Source organism: Opisthorchis viverrini, assembly GCF_000715545.1.
Source record: "Opisthorchis viverrini unplaced genomic scaffold opera_v5_29, whole genome shotgun sequence".
Classification (NCBI taxonomy): domain Eukaryota; kingdom Metazoa; phylum Platyhelminthes; class Trematoda; order Opisthorchiida; family Opisthorchiidae; genus Opisthorchis; species Opisthorchis viverrini.
The window spans coordinates 1,002,064-1,020,512 of record NW_008751685.1 but is presented as its reverse complement, the minus strand read 5'-3'; the positions used below and the strand labels follow the sequence as shown (position 1 = coordinate 1,020,512).

Here is an 18,449-nt window from a genome sequence, read left to right as displayed (position 1 = left end):
GTTGCCCTTTGGTAGTCGAAGTCATTTTAAGCCCTGCATAAATAAAGTCTGTGCGGTACGGTCAAAACAAATTAGTTGTTTGCGACTCTGCGGTGCTAAATGACATTTTCTTAGGTGCCGCTCTGTGAAATATGGAAAATGGATACAGCAGTCCATCCATCCAGTAAGTGCCCATCAATTGGAGAACCAATATTCACCGAACACTCAGACTCACTATGCCCCGAGATGTGGAAGGTTCTCATACATACGTTGACCTTTAACTTAGTATTTTTAGAGTGTGTTTGCGTGATTCCAGTTCACATGGTCGTTCCGTCTCTAAATGAATATCATTATTATAACTTCTCCTACTTGAGCACCTCATCAGAATATCATCTTGATCACATCAGGATCTTCGCTCACGATAATTGACAATCAAGGTATACTACAAATGGTTTGTGAGTTTCCGCTGGATGCTTCTACATGAGATTGGACTAGGAGACTGTTTGCATCCCTTGATCATAAAGAGAACTGCCCGTTCGGATGAAATTATTCTGGTGGGTCTTCAATATGCCGGCGGATCAGCGGCAGAACGCTGATCCACAGTTCAGATACGAGCCTTAATAGGACAATAACGTCAGCCATCGTTCAGCTGTAACATCCCTTCGGTGCCTAGATACCACAACACTCGAAGTGAGCACGAGAGCCGGGATACTGCCAGGTTACCCAAGCCTAGACAAAGGAAGTCGAGAGGCAGCGGTCCGGTTCGAACCGCGGACTCTCCGGTCAGTAAATTTGCGCTCTAACCACCGAGCCATCTCGCCCATTCCTAATAAGAGCTCAAAGTGAGTCCAGTCCTTCCTCGAGTTCGTGTGAATGATCTAGAATAACTGTGCGGTGACATAAAGCAAGGTTAATGCAAATTCGAACTCAATAACTCCCACACTTGACAAAATCCAATCGTTCTTCCTCCAACGAAGTCAGGTAAAACCGTCTTCGTGTATATTTTGCGTCTTCAGTGTAGTGCATTTCGGGGCCATGCATGTCATCAGATGTAGTTCTGACGCAGCGGTAGTAACATGCGGGTCGAACATAGCGCCACGATACTCTTCTATTCAGAATCAGTCATTAGCAGTTGGTTTTTCCGTATGCTCTTGTTTAAATGAACGTTGGACAATTCCCCGCGCTTATTGCAACGCGATTCTTGTGAATTAGAATTGTGTCATTTTTCATACCTTCAAATAACCATTGAAGAACTCCAAAACGGCGTTTGCGTCAGTTAGTAATTTGATCCTTTCATCATGACGATACCGTGAAACCCCAAAGTACTGAGTGATTCTCATTTAGACTGATTAGTTACCTGTCAATTATACTCTTAGTTTCACCATGCAGTCTTCATCGGTTCAGTTCACAGCACGCCATCTACCTTTGACGGACTACTTATACGATGAAAGTAAATCCTGAAGCCTAAAGGACTGTCTTCTTCCCTGCACAAGTGTTGCCTGGGGAGGCGCATAAACTTTCACGTCATGTTCACGTGATCCGTAAAAAACGATAAGATTTTGGAATCTTCGACACTTCACACAGCCGCACTCTTCACTTCAGCACATACAGCTGACATCATCACTGTCAACGGGAACAATGAGTTCGTCGAATACCCGCGTCTAACTAATGCATGTCTTTGTCTGACGATAAAGACAACCATCTCAGTAAGTTGTCACTTACCCGAACTAGGCTCACTATCCCCTCCTCTTCACAGGCACACACGAGGTCTCCCATTGCGCGACTTTCAAGAACACAGCGATCTGGTTCAGACAGTCTCTCGGAGTCACGATCAATATTAGTTGTCCACATGCACCAGTGATGTTCGATTTGTGTTTGCTGAGCATTGACGAACCGAATTCGATAGCGATGTTTCTATAAACAAGTTAAAGCGATTGTAAAGAAAGTCTAAAACATACAGAGGATGACTCCTTAATCTCCATATATGGAAGCTAGTTTCCCAAATAAGGTAAAGTGTAGAAAATTCAAAGGTTCCAGTTTGGTTCACCATATATTTTGGAAAAATCAGAGCTCGGGTACAAAAAAACCTTGAAACCAACTTTTTACTCTTCTTTTGAAAAAAGCCTTGAAACCAACTTTTTACTCTTCTTCTGAACTAATACGAGCTTATTGAAATCCTCGGTAGAGGATTCGATAGTATGAGTAGTAGATGGACCTTTACCCTCCTTCGGTCCAACCAAGTGAACTTAAGTGCACACCAATTTGGTTTTAAGGTTGACTTACCCAAATCCCAGTTGAATCTCTCACTCATGATTTTTCCAAGATTGAGCGTGATGCACATATTTTGCTTGACACGATATTCGAGAGACTGGAGTATATTTTGTTGAAGGAACACTACTCTTAAAGCAGATGAAAACTCTTCAACAGCCCACAATCGGTTTTGCCCACCTTCCGGCTCACCTCATCAGGTACGTGAAGTCCTCTCGTTTCCGTAACGTTATGTTCTAAATGAACCCGAAATGGACGGAAATCACAGTACACTTATTTGAGCGAGAACAACAGGAACGACAGATTCATCTTGGATCCGGTTGAGCCTACCGTTGAAGCCAAATCAGTGTATCATTGAACGTATGTGGGGAATGATGTCCAGTTTGGCTTCTATTAGAACATAAAGTTGACGCAGGCTCCAGAGGTGTGTCTACGTGGTAAGCATCAAGAAGATTGAGGTTACTCGTGGGCTATCGAAGAGGTTTCAGCAACCTCGTGAGTAGTGTTTTCCAGCTCAAGACAGTGTACCAATGAAAGGAAGAAGACATTCGCTGGGGAGTTATTTATTAAGAAATGACAACTGGCCGGCTACAGACCATTGAACAGGGAAGCAAAACTCTAACCTGCATCTTAGTTACAAAAACTGGACACCGATCTTCTCCCGAACGAGTCTACTTGAACTTTCCTGGAGATTCATTGACTCCACTCACTCGACGGTCAAATCCAAGCAAATGTTACAAAGTTGCTCCACGAATTCCGTAACAGATCTCCCTTTTCCAATAGACGCAAAAAGGAATCCTACAAACAACACATACTACTCGCGTGACTCTCCATCAGTAGTATCACTGTTACACTTGTAATTGTAAGCAAGAGAACGGGGAAACGGCACCCTACAGTAAGTCACATGATGGCAGTGCAAGCGCTTTTTCTAGTGTTCCAAAACCAACTGGAGTTGATCAGCTGAAATCGACATCGTGAGAAACCCGTCGCCAGTGTTGTGTTGTGTCGTTCTAGTTGGGTTATTTAGGAGCTCGTTGCAATTTATTCTGCCACGTTGATAGTCTAGTTACTTGAGTGGGAAAACCTCAAGGTGACAAAGGACACCAGATGAAGATCGGCTATATTGCAGCTGAACAAAAGATAGAGCGCTGCGTCTAACTTGGCTACAACAGACAGAAAATGAAGTCTCAGTGAAACATTACAAAGGCTTGAATTGTTCGTTAGGCCCTGACCTTGCTAAAAAATTTCCGCATCTCATTTGTGTTCGTTGACGAAAACAACATCGCCCCGCATTGATCCTACTAGGGTTCCTTTCATTCATTTGATCCTACATGCCTCTTCACTGTCCACGCAGTAGATAGTAAGGAATAACAAAACATGCCAAAAGACCTGATGAAAACTGGATAATCTCCGCAGTAGGTTGCAGTATAAAGTCTGGTAAGTTAACCACTTGGGCGAGAACTGCGGTCAGTTCAGTTGCGTAGCCTGGAGCAGAAAAACAAGCAGAAAAACAAACAAGTCTACTTGAGAAACTTCCACACAGCAGGAGCAAGAGGATGAGGACTGACCAGCATATAAAATCACGGAAGTTAAGGGTACTTTCGAATCTCCTTCGTGCTGTCTTTGCGCCTTTAGCGCCGAGATGCAATACGTCTTCGCTTTTATCCAGCTAAACAGACAAGCGGCTATTTCCGGTGATTTTACACTGATGTATATGGAAGTGCTGATCAGGTGGCTGTTGACTGTTCATCGAGCTGGGCAGTTTGATTGTAGCTATTTCGTCAACAGACGGGGAGATATGCACACTCACCAACCAACTCGGCACTGATGATGTCTCCTCGTTTAATGACGAAACGTTTGCAAGTCAGTTGTTACCAAGCTCGGTGACCCAATCAAAAGGCACCGGATCAACAACCAATAAACGCACCCGAGCTACCAATAATTCGACAGACTGCCAATCAAGAGGTTCATTTGCATAACACCTCTCTCAGCTTTAATCCAAAATTAGGGTACTACTGATTCTACAAAAATTCTTTTCCGATTTATCTGCGCCTGCTCCGGCAGTCAAAAAATGAGACCTGAATGGAACCAAAGTGAATTTAGACCGGAGAAAAACCTTTAGCTGCTTGTGATTCAGTTCAAACCATGTTAAAAGCTACAAAGGAGGACTCCGAGTTTCGATTATGGTGAGAATGATTATTGACTTTGAAAAGTAAGTTTATAAAAGTATGAAAAATAATAGACGATCGAAGAACAAAGCTAACCACTGTTGTTCGACTTACCATGGTTGATCTAATCTTCACGAGGCAAAGTCCATGAATTATTCGGTTACCATGGTACACGAGATCCACGTATCGAAACATCCTTGTACAAGCGACCAGAGTCGTAGGGTGATCTTTATCCAGTTCAATTCGAAAGTCGGGGAAGATCTGACAAAACCAGAATTTAAACGTGTGTGCGTCTGCATTACTTATTCTATTCATTCTCTCCGTAGTATCCTCACAGAGTGTGACAGTGTATCCTGACCTTGTGTGTATAAATCCGTTAGTTACATGGATGATAAACAGTTTGCAGTTACGTAACTGACTGCTCACAGGTTTTCAGGAAACCCTTCTGTCCTTCCTCAGGCTCAACAAAAACACGTGTACTAACCATGGAAAATGTAAGCTGTGACTCGATATGAAAACTTTCGCACTTCAGGGGGAAATAAAAAATTAAATTGAATTAAACTAAATAAAATAATAAATAAATAAATAATGACCACATTTTTTGCGCTAAAATGATTTTTGAGCTGCTCCGAATAGCCACATTCAGCTTCAAATGATTCGTAGTTCGTTTGACAAGTGATTTTATTTACCCTACTCAACCACCAAGTTCTGAGTTTGGTGTCTAGCGGTATAAAATAACACCTGACAGGATGGACATTGGTTCATACCGGACTAAAGTCGCGATGACCGGTACGGATAACAAAACTGCAAATGGCACAATATGTAGGTCAAGTCAAACGGACATCTCCGAAGAAATCAACATAGCTATCTTGTCATGTGCTCCAAAATTACTCCGAGATGAGTCTATAATCCAGACCGCTGTGAGTCTGCTACCATTGGCATCGATCAGCTGAGTCACCAGCGGAACACGCGCAGAAAGAACGTTGACTTGTTGACGAAGCCTTCAGGTGATACCCTCGGCACTGTTACAACTAAAAATATGGCAATTTTGGAGGAACTGAAAATATTAGCGAAGCAATTCAACAGAAAATAATGCATTGCCTTTCTTCTAAAGATTTTTTTTGCCTTACTCACGAAAAGGATGTTCGGAAACTGGACCAGATGAAATCCGTTTCACGCGCAAATACCATTTCATACCCAATATCATGGATCAGAGCATTCGTTAGCTTCGTCATAAGCTGTGAATGTGGAAACGCTTGGTGTGTGCTCCGCTGTTCTCAGTGTCACGCTGTCTACAGTTGTGTGTGTGTGTGTGCGGTAAACGCTGTCAGACTACGTAATGCACTACTAGTAAGGTCGCTGAAAATTCTTCGACAGCCCATGACCGGTTTCGCCCTTCTTGGGGCTCTTCAGGTAGGCGCAGTCCTCATGTTTCCGTTAACCTTATGTCCTGCCTGAAACCAAATTGCATCAAAGCGACGAAATACATCCACTTGCAAACAAATTTGGTTTCGCGAGAGACCCACCTGAAACCCAGTTGAATCTCTCGTTTGTGTTGTTTCGAATATCGTAGTAACTGAAACATGAGGCGGCCTGGTGCAGCACATTCAGTTGCCTGGAGACATGACAAACGATAGAGTCAGCCGGGTTCCAGGTAAGCCTCCCGCAAAACCAAATTCATTTGCAAATGAGTGTATTTCGCCGTCACACTACCTTTTCAGTACCACGAATCGCAGACAGAAGCCGCTGATTTGGGCCTGATTGACATTCAAAGGAAGAATTTGCACAACAGTTCTACTTTAAACGCTGAAACAGTCGACGGTTGTAAAAATGTGTGTCGACGGCAAATGTGATCTAGTCAACCGATGGAATTTCTGGTTTATCTCTTATGTGGAGGAATGTCTGACATTTCGATGAACACAACTCATTCAGGGTGTCAGCCCGTGGGTCAAACGTATAGCATGTTTTGAGTGAACTGCCACAACTAGACCAATGGATTCATGCTTCCGGTTTCTTTTGAGTGACAAGAAAAGGAATTTTAAAGGGTATGAGAATGAAAAATTAGGATAATTACTTTGCTTTGTTTCCTCAACTGAATGATTGGGCGGTGCAGCGGAATGTTCCTGGTATGTTTTCAACTCCGATGTTGTTGTCGGATGAAAACGATTGAAGGTGTTCAGGGCGGAATAAAAAGAACGTTTTTCACAGGCCCGCCTTGTAAGAAATCTGCATTTTCTTCAGAATCTTTTTAGACATTACGCAGTATGCTTGCTGCATCACTAAGCTTTACCACGCCTGTTTTAAACCCGTTTCAAATTGAAAGACCTGTTGTGAGTATGCCGTTCGGCATCCTCCTAAACATGTTTCTTCTGTCGTCATCACAGCGTTGAGGGAGCTCAAAATTGACCAATCTACCATACTAGACAGGAACCACTGCAGCGAGGCCTAACCAATTAATCGGGAGTCTTGGCGTTGTATCTGTCGCTATGTCAAGGTTGAAAACGTAGCTTTGATGTTCCCCCTAACATGAACAGTGTCTATCCAATACAGAGTAACCGACAAGCTGATATCCGTGCGGTATGTAGCACAAAGACCACACCGCCGTGAATGCATATGAATGAGGGCTGTCATTTAAACAGGATGGTGCTGCCATCGGTTGACTTTCTTGTCATCTTATCGGTGGTTTCAGTCTCTGTCGTAATAGTTTAGCGAGTGACTACATCTGAGCTGGCAATACCTGGATTGAAATGTCAAATCTTATTCTATTCTGTGCACTGTTAAAGCGGGAAACGGCGTGTTGTTTTTTAAACCTGTGTCTGACAGCTTAAATTCCTGAAATGCACTATTCTGAGCTATGTTGGATCTACCATTGATCGATGACAATTGTATTTTATTCCTACCGTAATGTTGCCACACTATTGCGTTCAAAGAACTACCCTCCACTCGACCTGAGTTATTTCGAGGCGTAATGTGTATTTCAACTCACGGAGCTTTTGTGCGGTCGATAGTCTCGCGGAATTTGTAGAACAAAGAAATTGGATTCGAACATTGAGAACCTTGCCAAGTGGCCGTGATAGTTCACCAAATAGTTTGTGTAAAGTTGAAGGATCCTCGTCAGTTGCTTCAGATACCTTAAGTGGGGTGTGAAAAATAGTTGAAGAACAAGTTGAGTCAGAACTATACGTCAGAGTCGAAGAGTCCATACTCCATAAACCTGTCTATTGCAATCCGAGTTTCCGCGATGGTCTTGATCGTAAAGTATTGGTTAAGCTGCCAAGTATTTATGTTGGCGAGTTGACATGGGCGCATGAGAGTGAAAACTTTTCTGAAAAGTCCACATCTGAATGTAGTCTGAATAACAAGCCCAAGATTCCACATGAGTGACAGGGGCACATACTACTGAAATCCCTGAAGTGCCATCCTATCTGTGGATGTCCCTTCATCCAGTTAACTAGCTCGGATGCAGTGATCAGGTTCTCTCTGGTCACAGACGCAGACCCACCAAAATGGACAGTTGCTCAAAAAGGGAGGTATTGTGTTGTAACTCAGTCCCCTGTTATCAGCACCAATGGTTTGCGCAACGAGCATCAGTGAAACAGCTTATCTCTCACCTGTATCCCACAGTGACGTTATGTAAGTATACCTTGATCAGCTGGTCTATAAAAAACTCAGCATTTCATTGGAATTTCAAACGCATAAAATTCCGGTGACTTCATGATCAGTAGATTGTCTATAACGTTCCGGGGGGACTGCAATCTTGTTAGTAGCCAACCATCTGAAGAAATCACACAGCCAACTGTTAGGTGACTATTCTCTCCAGCTGAATCCTTCACCAGTCAGTATCGGACTACGTGACATGAACTGAACTAAAGAGATGAGGGTAGTGTCATATCCCGCCTTAGTAGGGGGTAACTATGTAACTGATTTGTCACTCACTCTTCAACCACAAGTTGAAACCTTGCCGTTTCGAATTTGTTTGAAAAAATCCACAGTTGATGACCCCCAAATGAGATGACAGTTTTGTTCAATTGATGAAACCCCAAGTGACGTTTCCTTACTACTCTCAAAACATGACGCCAGTCAGCGATCGTTCATGTTCAGTGACTCCGCGGGGTCAGTCGTGACTCATCCACCTTTGTGCCACAGTTGAAGAATTTTTAGACGTTCCGCGTTACTCATTATAAACTGAAGCAAGTAGAGTGAATATACACTCATTTTCAAACTAATTTGGTTTTTCGAGAGACGCACCTGGAACCCAGCTGAATCTCTTGTTTGTGATGTTCTCCGGCAACTGAATGTGCTGCACCAAGTCGCCTCATGTTTCAGTGGCTACGATATTCAAGATATCGCCATGCATGTATATCTTTGTAAAGTACTACTCATAAGGTTGCTGAAAATCCGTCGGCAGCTCACGCCCAGTATCGCCCTTCTTGAGACTCACCAGGTAGGCGCAGTCCCCGGGTTTCCGTCAACCTTATGTTCTACTTGAAACCAAATTGCACGAAACTAGTTTTTCGAGAGACACATCTGGAACCCAGCTGAATCTCTCGTTTGTGATGTTCTCAGGGCGAAACCGGTCGTGCGCTGTCGACGGATTTTCAGCAACCTTATGAGTAGCACATTACAAAGATATACAATAATCAAGTAGAATTTTCGTCACAGTTCATTGGTATTCCTGGAATGATCGCTTTTGGTCAAGGGAATAAATCCCTCAGAATAGCAAACATGCAATGTCATCTTTTTTAAAAGATCCTTCTCAGATGTATCGGTAACGATCATTGTATAACTATAGACACGCCGATAGTGAACAAATTTCAGATACATTTTCTCGCGCTTTTTTAAAGAAAAATGCAAAGCACGTCTAGGACAAACCATACTACTGCTAACTCTGTTATTGATTGTGAATCATATGGATTTGGAAAGAGCATTTTAGCTTTTAGAATAACTACCTGTGTGTATAGGAAAGGGGTGTTATGGCAGGAGTGGTTAGAGCGCGAATTTACTGACCGGAAGTTCCGTCGTTCGAACCCGGTCTCTGCCTCTAGACTTCCCCTGTCTAGGCTTGCTTCCTTCGCGCAGCATGGCAGTTAAGCACTACAAGAGTGGTACGGCTGAACGATTGTCTTATTATTATTTTATCTCATGTATAGAAAACTATGGAAGAAAAGTCCACAGAAGCATTAAGTGAGATTCATCTTAACTGTAGAGTAAAGTCCCGCAGCCAATCGGAAACAATCTAGTGTTATCAGTTCTAGGGAGAGAGAGGCTACTTGCACGTGAATTCAAATCGGTTTGGTGCTGTGCTGGAATGGGAGATAGCAAATCACTCGCGGTCACAGACGCGGAAAATTTAGGCGCCGCTTATAAGGGGAAATTGTTTTCCAAAGAGCCGGTAATCAATTTATTTCTCGTGTTGAGCGTATCAACAATGTTATCTTTTGTTCAGATAGTTGGGAAAACGGATCTGTCGTTGGTACTGTGGAGCTAGGTAAAGAAAGCCACTGAAATTTTCATAAAACATCGTCTAGGTGTAACACCCTTTCAGTGCCTAACTGCCATGCCACGCGAAGGAAGCTCGAGGACTAGGATACTGCCGTGTTGCCCAAGCCTAGACAGAGAACGTCGACAGACAGACAGACATTGGTTTCGAGCCACGGACCTTCCGGTCAGTAAATTCGTGCTCTTACCACTGAGCTATCTTGCCATCTGTTGCTGAGATGGTCACCATCTAAACCGCCGTTAGAGTCACCGGTGTGCAAATTATCACTCTGAATAGACAATTCACCAAAATCCGGGACATACCGTTTACCGTCGTTGGACTGAAGATAATCGGTTGTAGTCAGTTCGAGAAGGTAGTTTGACAAGCCTGTGACTTCTGAAAACGCGGCTTCGAATTCCTCGCGAGACAACTTCAAGCAGTGTTCGGTGAGCATGTCCAGTACATAGTCGGCCGGCTTTTTCCCACCGAGCACCGTTGAAACATTTTCGTACAGTACACCGAACATGGCAAAGATGAGCAGCTGGCATTTGATGGGAGCTGCAACAACACAACCAAGGTGGATTCTGTGATTCAAACATAGAGGGGGTGGTGGATGATTTCAGAAACAACCGGACCGAAAACATTCCTGCAGGTACTTCAGCGAACTGATCAAAGTGGTCATGCATTGCTGTTGTTCATGTAGCGGGTGACGTTTGCCTAAATACAGTATTAATTAGACCGCACTCTACGATGAGGCATCGCCTAGTTCTTCTTATTTCTTCCTTATTTGAGAAGTAGTAGTTCCCAAAAGTTATGCGTATGAAGTCAAAGATACATTGTTGTCGCTACTGCTCTTTTCATGTAGGATAACTCATCCATTTTGTTTGCAGATTCAAGTTCTAGGCTTTAGAAATCCCGGTTCCTTTGCCCGCTCGTTGTCAAATGTGGCAATCTCCATGAACTGCCATAGTACACTAAGACTTGTTATAGAATCTGTTAGAATCTCCATAGGTTGACAAGACTGAAACCGACTTCAGCTACCCACTGCATCTGACTTTAGTGCACGTACTCAGATACAGTGGTGGGCTGGTATCCGTTTTTTGATTTATCTAACCCTCAAGCTGCGTGTGTGTGGGTCCACACTACACGCTTTGCACTCGGCCGCATGTTCCTTCTCCGTATAAACCGAAGGAACAAGATGGGAGGGCGAACAGGTCGTTTGAATGTGTCAGAATGTCCGCTTGTTGAGACAGAGTTTCAACCAACAAATGAACAGCATAAGCTCCCGTTGAATGTGGAGTGATTGCGGATGGACGCTTCCAAAGCACATACGTATAGCCTGCTAATGCAAACCATTTTCCAGCTTGGTCTGCACAACAGTGGTTGGAAAGTCATCTCCAGCACCGTTGTAGGCCCAACAATCCGAAATCCAGAGTTTAAGGGCAAGTTATTAGTAGATGTACATATGTAATGGACATAAATCAGACAAACCAAGTTAGAATTAAAAATAGTACAATAGTACAATATTACAATGAGAAAAACACGTATTAGTATCCTTGAGTTAGCACCGAAAACAATCTGACACCCTGGCAACCGGAACTAGCGGCTCTTAGCTGAAACCATCAAGGTCTTCATACTTCCCAGGACAACAGTAAAGGCTGCCTGCCATGTACCGTAAGTTCCTACACCACAGGAAGCACACTCTAAGACCTTTGATATGTCAGCATAATCCTGTAAGTGGAACTGAATTACGCTTAAAAGTTGAGAAGCACCGTACAGCTGACTCATCCCTATTGGGACTCATCGTCAGTGTTCATCTTACGAAACCCGGGGGAGTCTTGGATGTGAGCCTTCTTGGCTAACAGTCGGAATATTTGACCTTTCGGTCACGAGCGGCTGGTCAGCTGATTAGCTTCACTTCGACGCGGAGTAGTACCACTCAACCCTCAACCACTGGATCCACATCATGTGGTTACGAGCTAATCCCACAACTGATCAGACGCCCGTACCGTTTTTAACTACTGGCTGGAAGTTCACGGCTATGGAACTCTGAATTTCGTGAGGTGCGTACTGCAGATGAAACAGCTGTTCGGTTCTTCTCGGATTTTCAGCACTGACACTCAGGACAAATCCCAAAAAAGATACTTCAGACCCAAGAAGATATCCTTGGGACAATACCCCTAGTAGTCCAGTGATTAAGCTATTGGTGAAGGTTACCAATTCTGTGCTCTTTATTTGGCCGAGGCTTCACTGTTGTCTATAGACTGTATGGACTCAATGGACAACTAACTTTTGTCGGTAGTAAGCACTTGGAATATTCTTTCACCCCCGTACCTATCTCTTTTTACTCAAAATGTCTCGAGGCACCATCAGCACACAACACACCAGTTTATTCCATGAAGTCAGTACACATTGCCTTACTTTGAATTATGGTGAAAGGATCCAGCATGCACGAGGGTTCCCACCCGATTGCGTTTTGTTGGTATAAACTGACTGTTGATTGGATGGATACCGAGTATCACATCTGTTTGCATCTTTATGCAACAGAGTCAGCTGATCAATGTTCATAAAGAATAACCTTCTTCTGATGGCAACTCCCCTAGATTTTCAGGAAAGCAGGCGGACTAATTTTACCTTCGAATCAGTGATTACGGCTGGCGGCGTTCATGTATGAGAAAGGACAACTCTGGATTCGACCAATAAAAAACGGTTTGACAAACCAACTAAAACAATATCATACCTTAGTACCAGTGAAAGAAAGAAGGCCTTCGCTGCGGAGTTATTTATTAAGAAATGCCAACTGGCCGGTTACAGACCATTGAACAGGGAAGCAAAACTCTAATTTGCATCTTATTTACAAAAACTGGACACCCATCTTCCCCCAAACGCGTCTTCTTGAACTTTCCTGGAGATTCATTGACTCCACTCATTCATCGGTCAAATCCAAGCAAATGTTACAAAGTGGCTCCACGAATTCCGCAACAGACCTCCCTTTTTCAAAAAACGCAAAGCAAACTGCTACGAACAACACATACTACTCGCGTGCCTTCCTGTCAGTGGTATCACCGTTAAACCAGATCATTAGATAATGGGAGCTTGAAAGACATAGACGAAGGTCACATGCGTAGGTGCAACTTATAGGTCTGTCCGTGGCGCTGTGTATCGTCTAAAGTCATCAGAATCTTTTTATCAAATTAGACTGGATTGTTTTACAAGAATAAGTTGAAACATTCTTGGCTGTCCAAGAACACTGTATTGGGTCGACCAGTACAGAGCCAAAATCAAGTGATGGAATGAGACGCATGGGAGAAACGAATGAGTAACGCAGCTGACTCGTCCGTGGAAAATGTGCTTAGGAGGGCACGCATAATAACCACTATGAAGGTTTCTTAGTCATAGGGCTACTATATTGATCCTTGAAGCACGCAGATTTTCCTGCTCTGGACGGTTCGTGCTTCCAGTTTATTTCTGACCTTGTCTTTTGGTTATTTCACTCTGCGCTGATGAGCTCGGTCCACCTGTTCTGATTTCGTCTTTCGAACTCTCTGACTTCCAACACACATCTCTAAGCTGTGCAGATGAACACATGGAAGCTGTTTATGTCATAATTTGCTTCCATTCAAGTACATGATTTGACGGGAAAATTCTGTCCGGTAAGAAATTACACAAATATATTTGTGCAAATGAACGCATCCCATGTAACTGCAGGTAATGCACGTGCAAGGACAAAGAGACTACTGTCGGGAGCAGCTGATCTGGAGCAAGAACAGACAAAACTGACAAGCCGATATCTTTTTTGTCAGACGATTCCCACACTGAGAAGAGGATGTTGATTACTTGACCAACTGCCTACGTGGTAACAGCCCTCCCATTCCTGAAGGCTAACCAACAAACACAAAAAGTAAGGCAGATTTTAAGTCTGGTATTTCCCTCCGGTTGCCTAACTATGCACCTTATGACGAAACCACCAGGGTACCGGATCAAAAATTGTTCTCCAAGACCCGTAGAAAGTTGCTAAAAGCGTTTGTTTAGTCACAATAAGACCACAGACTTCACCGTTTGATGCTTTAACGATCGCCTTAGTGGATCTACAGCCCTGAGTCCGGGAAATACTGAATGGGCATGACTTATGAACTGACCACCCAGGTTCTCCAATGCTCAGCCGATCTGTTTTCAACCATGAAATAACAATTTTCAAAAATAATAAAGAACAAGCACCGTGTTGTAATTCCCACCTTTGGAATTCCACTAAAGGTCATCATCGCATACCTTATTCATCATCATCATCGACAGCATGACACCAGTATTCAACACCGATACTTCACTGTCGTACAACCATGATTCGAATAGGCCAAGTCTCACAGCCATACAACAAAACAGCCCGTACTGTAGCTTGATACACACGTCCCTTCAGATTCAGGGATAAACCATTCTGACGCCATAGGTGTCTCAAGTTAGCAAACGCAGCCCGAGCCTTGCAGATTCGTGCATTCACCTCATCTGTCACACTACAATCAGAACTAATACAACTTCCAAGATACGTAAAACACTCCACAACTTCCAGACGAGTGGCACCGACAGCACCCAAGCAAGTTCGTGATTCCTTCATATTCTTCTGCCAAGTCAAGGGTCGACAATATATCTTACCACCCAGTGTGGTCGGACCTTTATAGCAAATATACTGAGGCAGTTTGACGCAGCCTGAACTGTTAACCTGAACGGGCTGCATGGTTATGAAAGCTTAGACTCGCAGTTTGAAGGCAGTAAATATAACTAGCAGGGGTGTGACTGTAGAGAGGAACAACTTTGCTGGCCCTAAAAAAGCAGTCACTGGATAGCAGCTGTCACCCAAACTGTAGAGTTTTTGCGCAAAACATAACCCCCCGCTCTCCAGTGATTATCTATCTTCCAATATCCTGTTCGTCAAAAATGCCTCCCATATACAGTGCGTTGAAAGTCTAACGCCCCAAAAGAATTGTGGGCGGGGGCAAAATTTACTATCCAAATATTGCACAGCCTGAGATGTACTCTCCATAAAATGGTGGCAGACGAGACCACAAAATCAATTTTTATACCTACAGACGATCAGCTATCAGTGACCAAACTGTTCCCTCGAAATAATCCATGCGCAGATTACCCCAATCTTCAACACGACCTCTCTAAAAAGTGACCCGATTCGGTGTAGTCGGGTTCCCCTTCGAGAAACCGTCAAATTGCTTCATTCCTCATCACACACTCTAATCAGAACGAGTCAGGAAGCGCACAGCTTCAACCCGTTCTTCGAGAGTATTTTTTCAATCTCTCATGCGCGCATCGGTGTCAGAAGCATTCCAGTCATATAGTTATTTGCCTGGCCTTCTATTAATGCAAACTGGTTACTGTGAGTCTAAAGTCTCTCAGATATCGCGTTATCCGAGTGCTGATATACCACGATGAATAGTCTATATCGGTCATTCGATTCGTTTACATGCAATGTCCGAGACGCAGCTTCAGGCGTGCTGTTTGTCCCCGCGTAAACAGGCTTTTGCCTTTATGTTCCTCGGAATGTCATTAATGGGTGACTGTTCTGGGAAAGTCTATTATAATTCAATTGGTAAGAAAAAGTCAATCTTATCTACTGAAGCGAAGGTATTCAATAGCTACGTTTTGTACCTGATAGAAGAATTCTGTTCCAAATATCATTATCTAGCTGTCAGCATCACCCATTTAGTGTCGTGGAAAATATTTCATGTCATCCAAGAGGCAGGGCATCCTACGCACCGAAGGGAATATCACCTAGAGGAAGGATCGTCCCTCTTTGTATAGCGTACTACTTATGTGGAGATGCTAAAGCATGAATGATGCAAAAGTGGAATGAAAACCAGCACTTACATCTTATAAGCACGTCTATAGTTTCACTGGTTATGTTACTGAGAGTTGGCTCAACGCATCTTGACATGTCTTTGACAACCCACCGGTATCCTCCGTACTGAGTCATGGAGCTGCAAAAGGTGAGGAGAAACAGAATTTCGATCGCTGAAATTGCCAGAACTGCGGGCAATTTTGGTTGATGATTTGGTGGGTGGTAAACGCATTCAAGTGTGGACTTTAGTTTCTCAAGCTTTGATGGTACCAGGAGAACGAGCTCCAAATGTAACGAGGCTACATAACTGTCAATGAAATAACCGTTTTTCGTTGAGACAGATTTCATTGGCTGTTCTTCACTCGCCCTTGACGGATGGGTCGTAGTCTTAGTATCGCTTTTTTGACCCGCTTGTACGCGACAGTGGTCAATAGAACATCTGGCTCGCACGTTCATTGACTTTTCTGATTTGGTCGAGCGCACCAGGCCATTAAGTGGCCATCCAGACCGGGGTTCATGGTTATAAGAAGGCATTAAGGGACTGTGGTTCACAATAAGTTGACAACGGTGATGGGCTACGAACTCCACTACAATTGATCAGAAGTGGGTCGCTTCTGTGTAGCCTAATGCCCTACTGGTTGCACAACATTTGTTTTTTTCGTACCGATATTGGGAATAGCTCAATACTAGTATGATAAAGTTGGCTGAAATCTGCTTGCATTCTGAGCAGACCAAATAGTGAATTTGAGCCGACTAACCCCGGATTTCAATCAGCTCGGGACCTTGGCCTAGTATTTAAGTTATCACAGTTTCAAGAAACATTGTAATTCGCTGAAATTTGGCTGTATCGGAAAGAAGCAATTTCCCTAAAAAATTGCAACCAGAATTCTGTGCAAGTTAGCTTGTGACCATGGTCGCTTAAATGGTTGGCGAGGAATTCTGATGCAACTAATGAGGGAAATGTCGTGCGATCAACCAAAAAACGAGGAGTAGTAAAGGTGTACTAGTAATTTGGTGGCATGCAATATCCTTGGGAAATGAGTGTATAAAATTACAGCAATCTGAGTAGCATACTTTTTTTTTACAGAAAACGGTATTCCATGGCACATCCATTTTAGGGGGTTTGATAACTCAGCGAGGGGCAGCCAAGCTTGTCAAAGCGCAAAACTTGTGGAAAACTTCTATGATTTGCAAGTCTTAGATACTAGAAAATATGAGCATTAAGATGAAAGCAACTAAAAAAATATGGTATAGCTTCAATACCGTTGCTTCTTCTAACAGCCTTTTAATAATTTGATGTCACGTACCCTCAGTAGTCGGTCATTTTAGTTTTTCAGCTTCAGTCACTAATGCTTCGTTCAGCGCAGATCAGGAGAACGAGGGTATCATTGGCCTTTCATTAGAGGCGATTCATCAATGTGTATTCCGTATGGCTGGGAGTGAGAGAGCTAGGAAGAGACATCCATAACTTTGATGCAATTTATGTGATACAGCCACATCTGTCAAGGTCATCAACTATCGCTTTGTCTTGTTCAGGGCGGCCCATTTTGGAATACGGTAGTTACCTACGCAACTGAGTTGATGACTAACAGTCTTCATGCTTCGTCGCTAAGGGACAGGCCGACTACCCCTGGGTCGTCTGCACCCGAAGCATGGCTGGGCGAATAGAACTGTGTGAGTCCAACCGTCCTCTGATACACGAAAATCAAAGCCATATGAGTGTAATTCAAGCAACGTGACCAATCAGTTTATCAAAAGAGAGTTACTTTTCCCGAAAACTACCCAGTGCTTGTTTAAGGAAACATGCTTTTTTTCGATTCGTCTGCTAAATTCGTCCCAAGCATGAACAGGGAATTAGTAATATGCAGTGAACGTTTCCAATTGATCGAGCTCTCATCATGCCATCTGGTATGCTGAGCACATGAGAAAACAAGACTGTCGGAAACTAATTGGAATAGGGAGAAAGGCAGCGCGGAAACCAATGCAACGCGTGAAAAGGACCAGATCATAAGGTTGACGGAAACTCGGGAACTGCGACTACCTGATGAACCCCAAGAAGGGCGAAACCTGTCGTGGGCTGTCGAAGAGTTTTCAGTAACCTTGTGAGTAGTTTCCTTTAGGGAAAAGGACCAAATATGGTTAAGAATACTAACACAGGAGACAGAAGTGTGAATTTGGTTCGAGGGGATTTATTCCAATATGATAATAAATTTAACAGGATGGATCGATAAAAATGCCATGCTGCTCGAAATACACAGGTCGTGTTTTGGCTTGATATGTAAAGGCTAAGCATACAGTTAAAATGGCCCAGACTTATTGAAAAAAATGTAAATCTGCCAGGTATTTGAGCTGCCTCAAATCAACGCCTGTAGCACTTTCATAATCAACGCAAACAGTCGGGCGTACTACTCTCCTCACAGCTGTCGTTTGTCAGTCAGGTGGCCGCTGATCTATTCACCGAGGTTGGCGATTCACAAGCTGGCTGACTTTATGTCATCATCATCATCATCATCGAAAGCATGGAATCAATGTTCAACACCGATACTTCACTGTCGTACAACCATGGCTAATTTAAAAGCCTTATTGTAAAGAAAAGAGCAAAGGTGGACGGGGGAGGGACTTAGTGCTAGCTTAACACAATCATTCCGAGGTGCCTACACCTTCAGACATTCACTCAGGCAATCTGGATAGAAACTGACAACAAAAACGCCAC

At 43.4% G+C, this 18,449-nt stretch overlaps 2 protein-coding genes across 2 annotated transcripts in view; one reads left to right on the top strand and one right to left on the bottom strand.

Moving 5' to 3' along the window:
* T265_02394 (hypothetical protein) overlaps positions 1 to 18,449 on the bottom strand; it is a gene marked incomplete at both ends in the record, with an annotated part of 62,907 nt that overhangs the window by 23,967 nt on the left and 20,491 nt on the right. Inside the window, 5 exons of the mRNA XM_009166627.1 lie at positions 1,702 to 1,893; positions 4,530 to 4,676; positions 7,402 to 7,546; positions 10,218 to 10,452; positions 15,766 to 15,875. Of these exons, the coding sequence (XP_009164891.1) occupies positions 1,702 to 1,893; positions 4,530 to 4,676; positions 7,402 to 7,546; positions 10,218 to 10,452; positions 15,766 to 15,875 (829 nt within the window). The remainder of the gene's footprint in view (positions 1 to 1,701; positions 1,894 to 4,529; positions 4,677 to 7,401; positions 7,547 to 10,217; positions 10,453 to 15,765; positions 15,876 to 18,449) is intronic.
* Positions 450 to 10,131, top strand: T265_02393 (hypothetical protein; the record flags this gene model as incomplete). The annotated part of the gene is made up of 6 exons (XM_009166626.1): positions 450 to 533; positions 604 to 821; positions 5,714 to 5,828; positions 6,137 to 6,247; positions 8,656 to 8,859; positions 9,961 to 10,131. 6 exons carry the CDS (start codon positions 450 to 452, stop codon positions 10,129 to 10,131), a joined length of 903 nt encoding a protein of 300 aa, XP_009164890.1.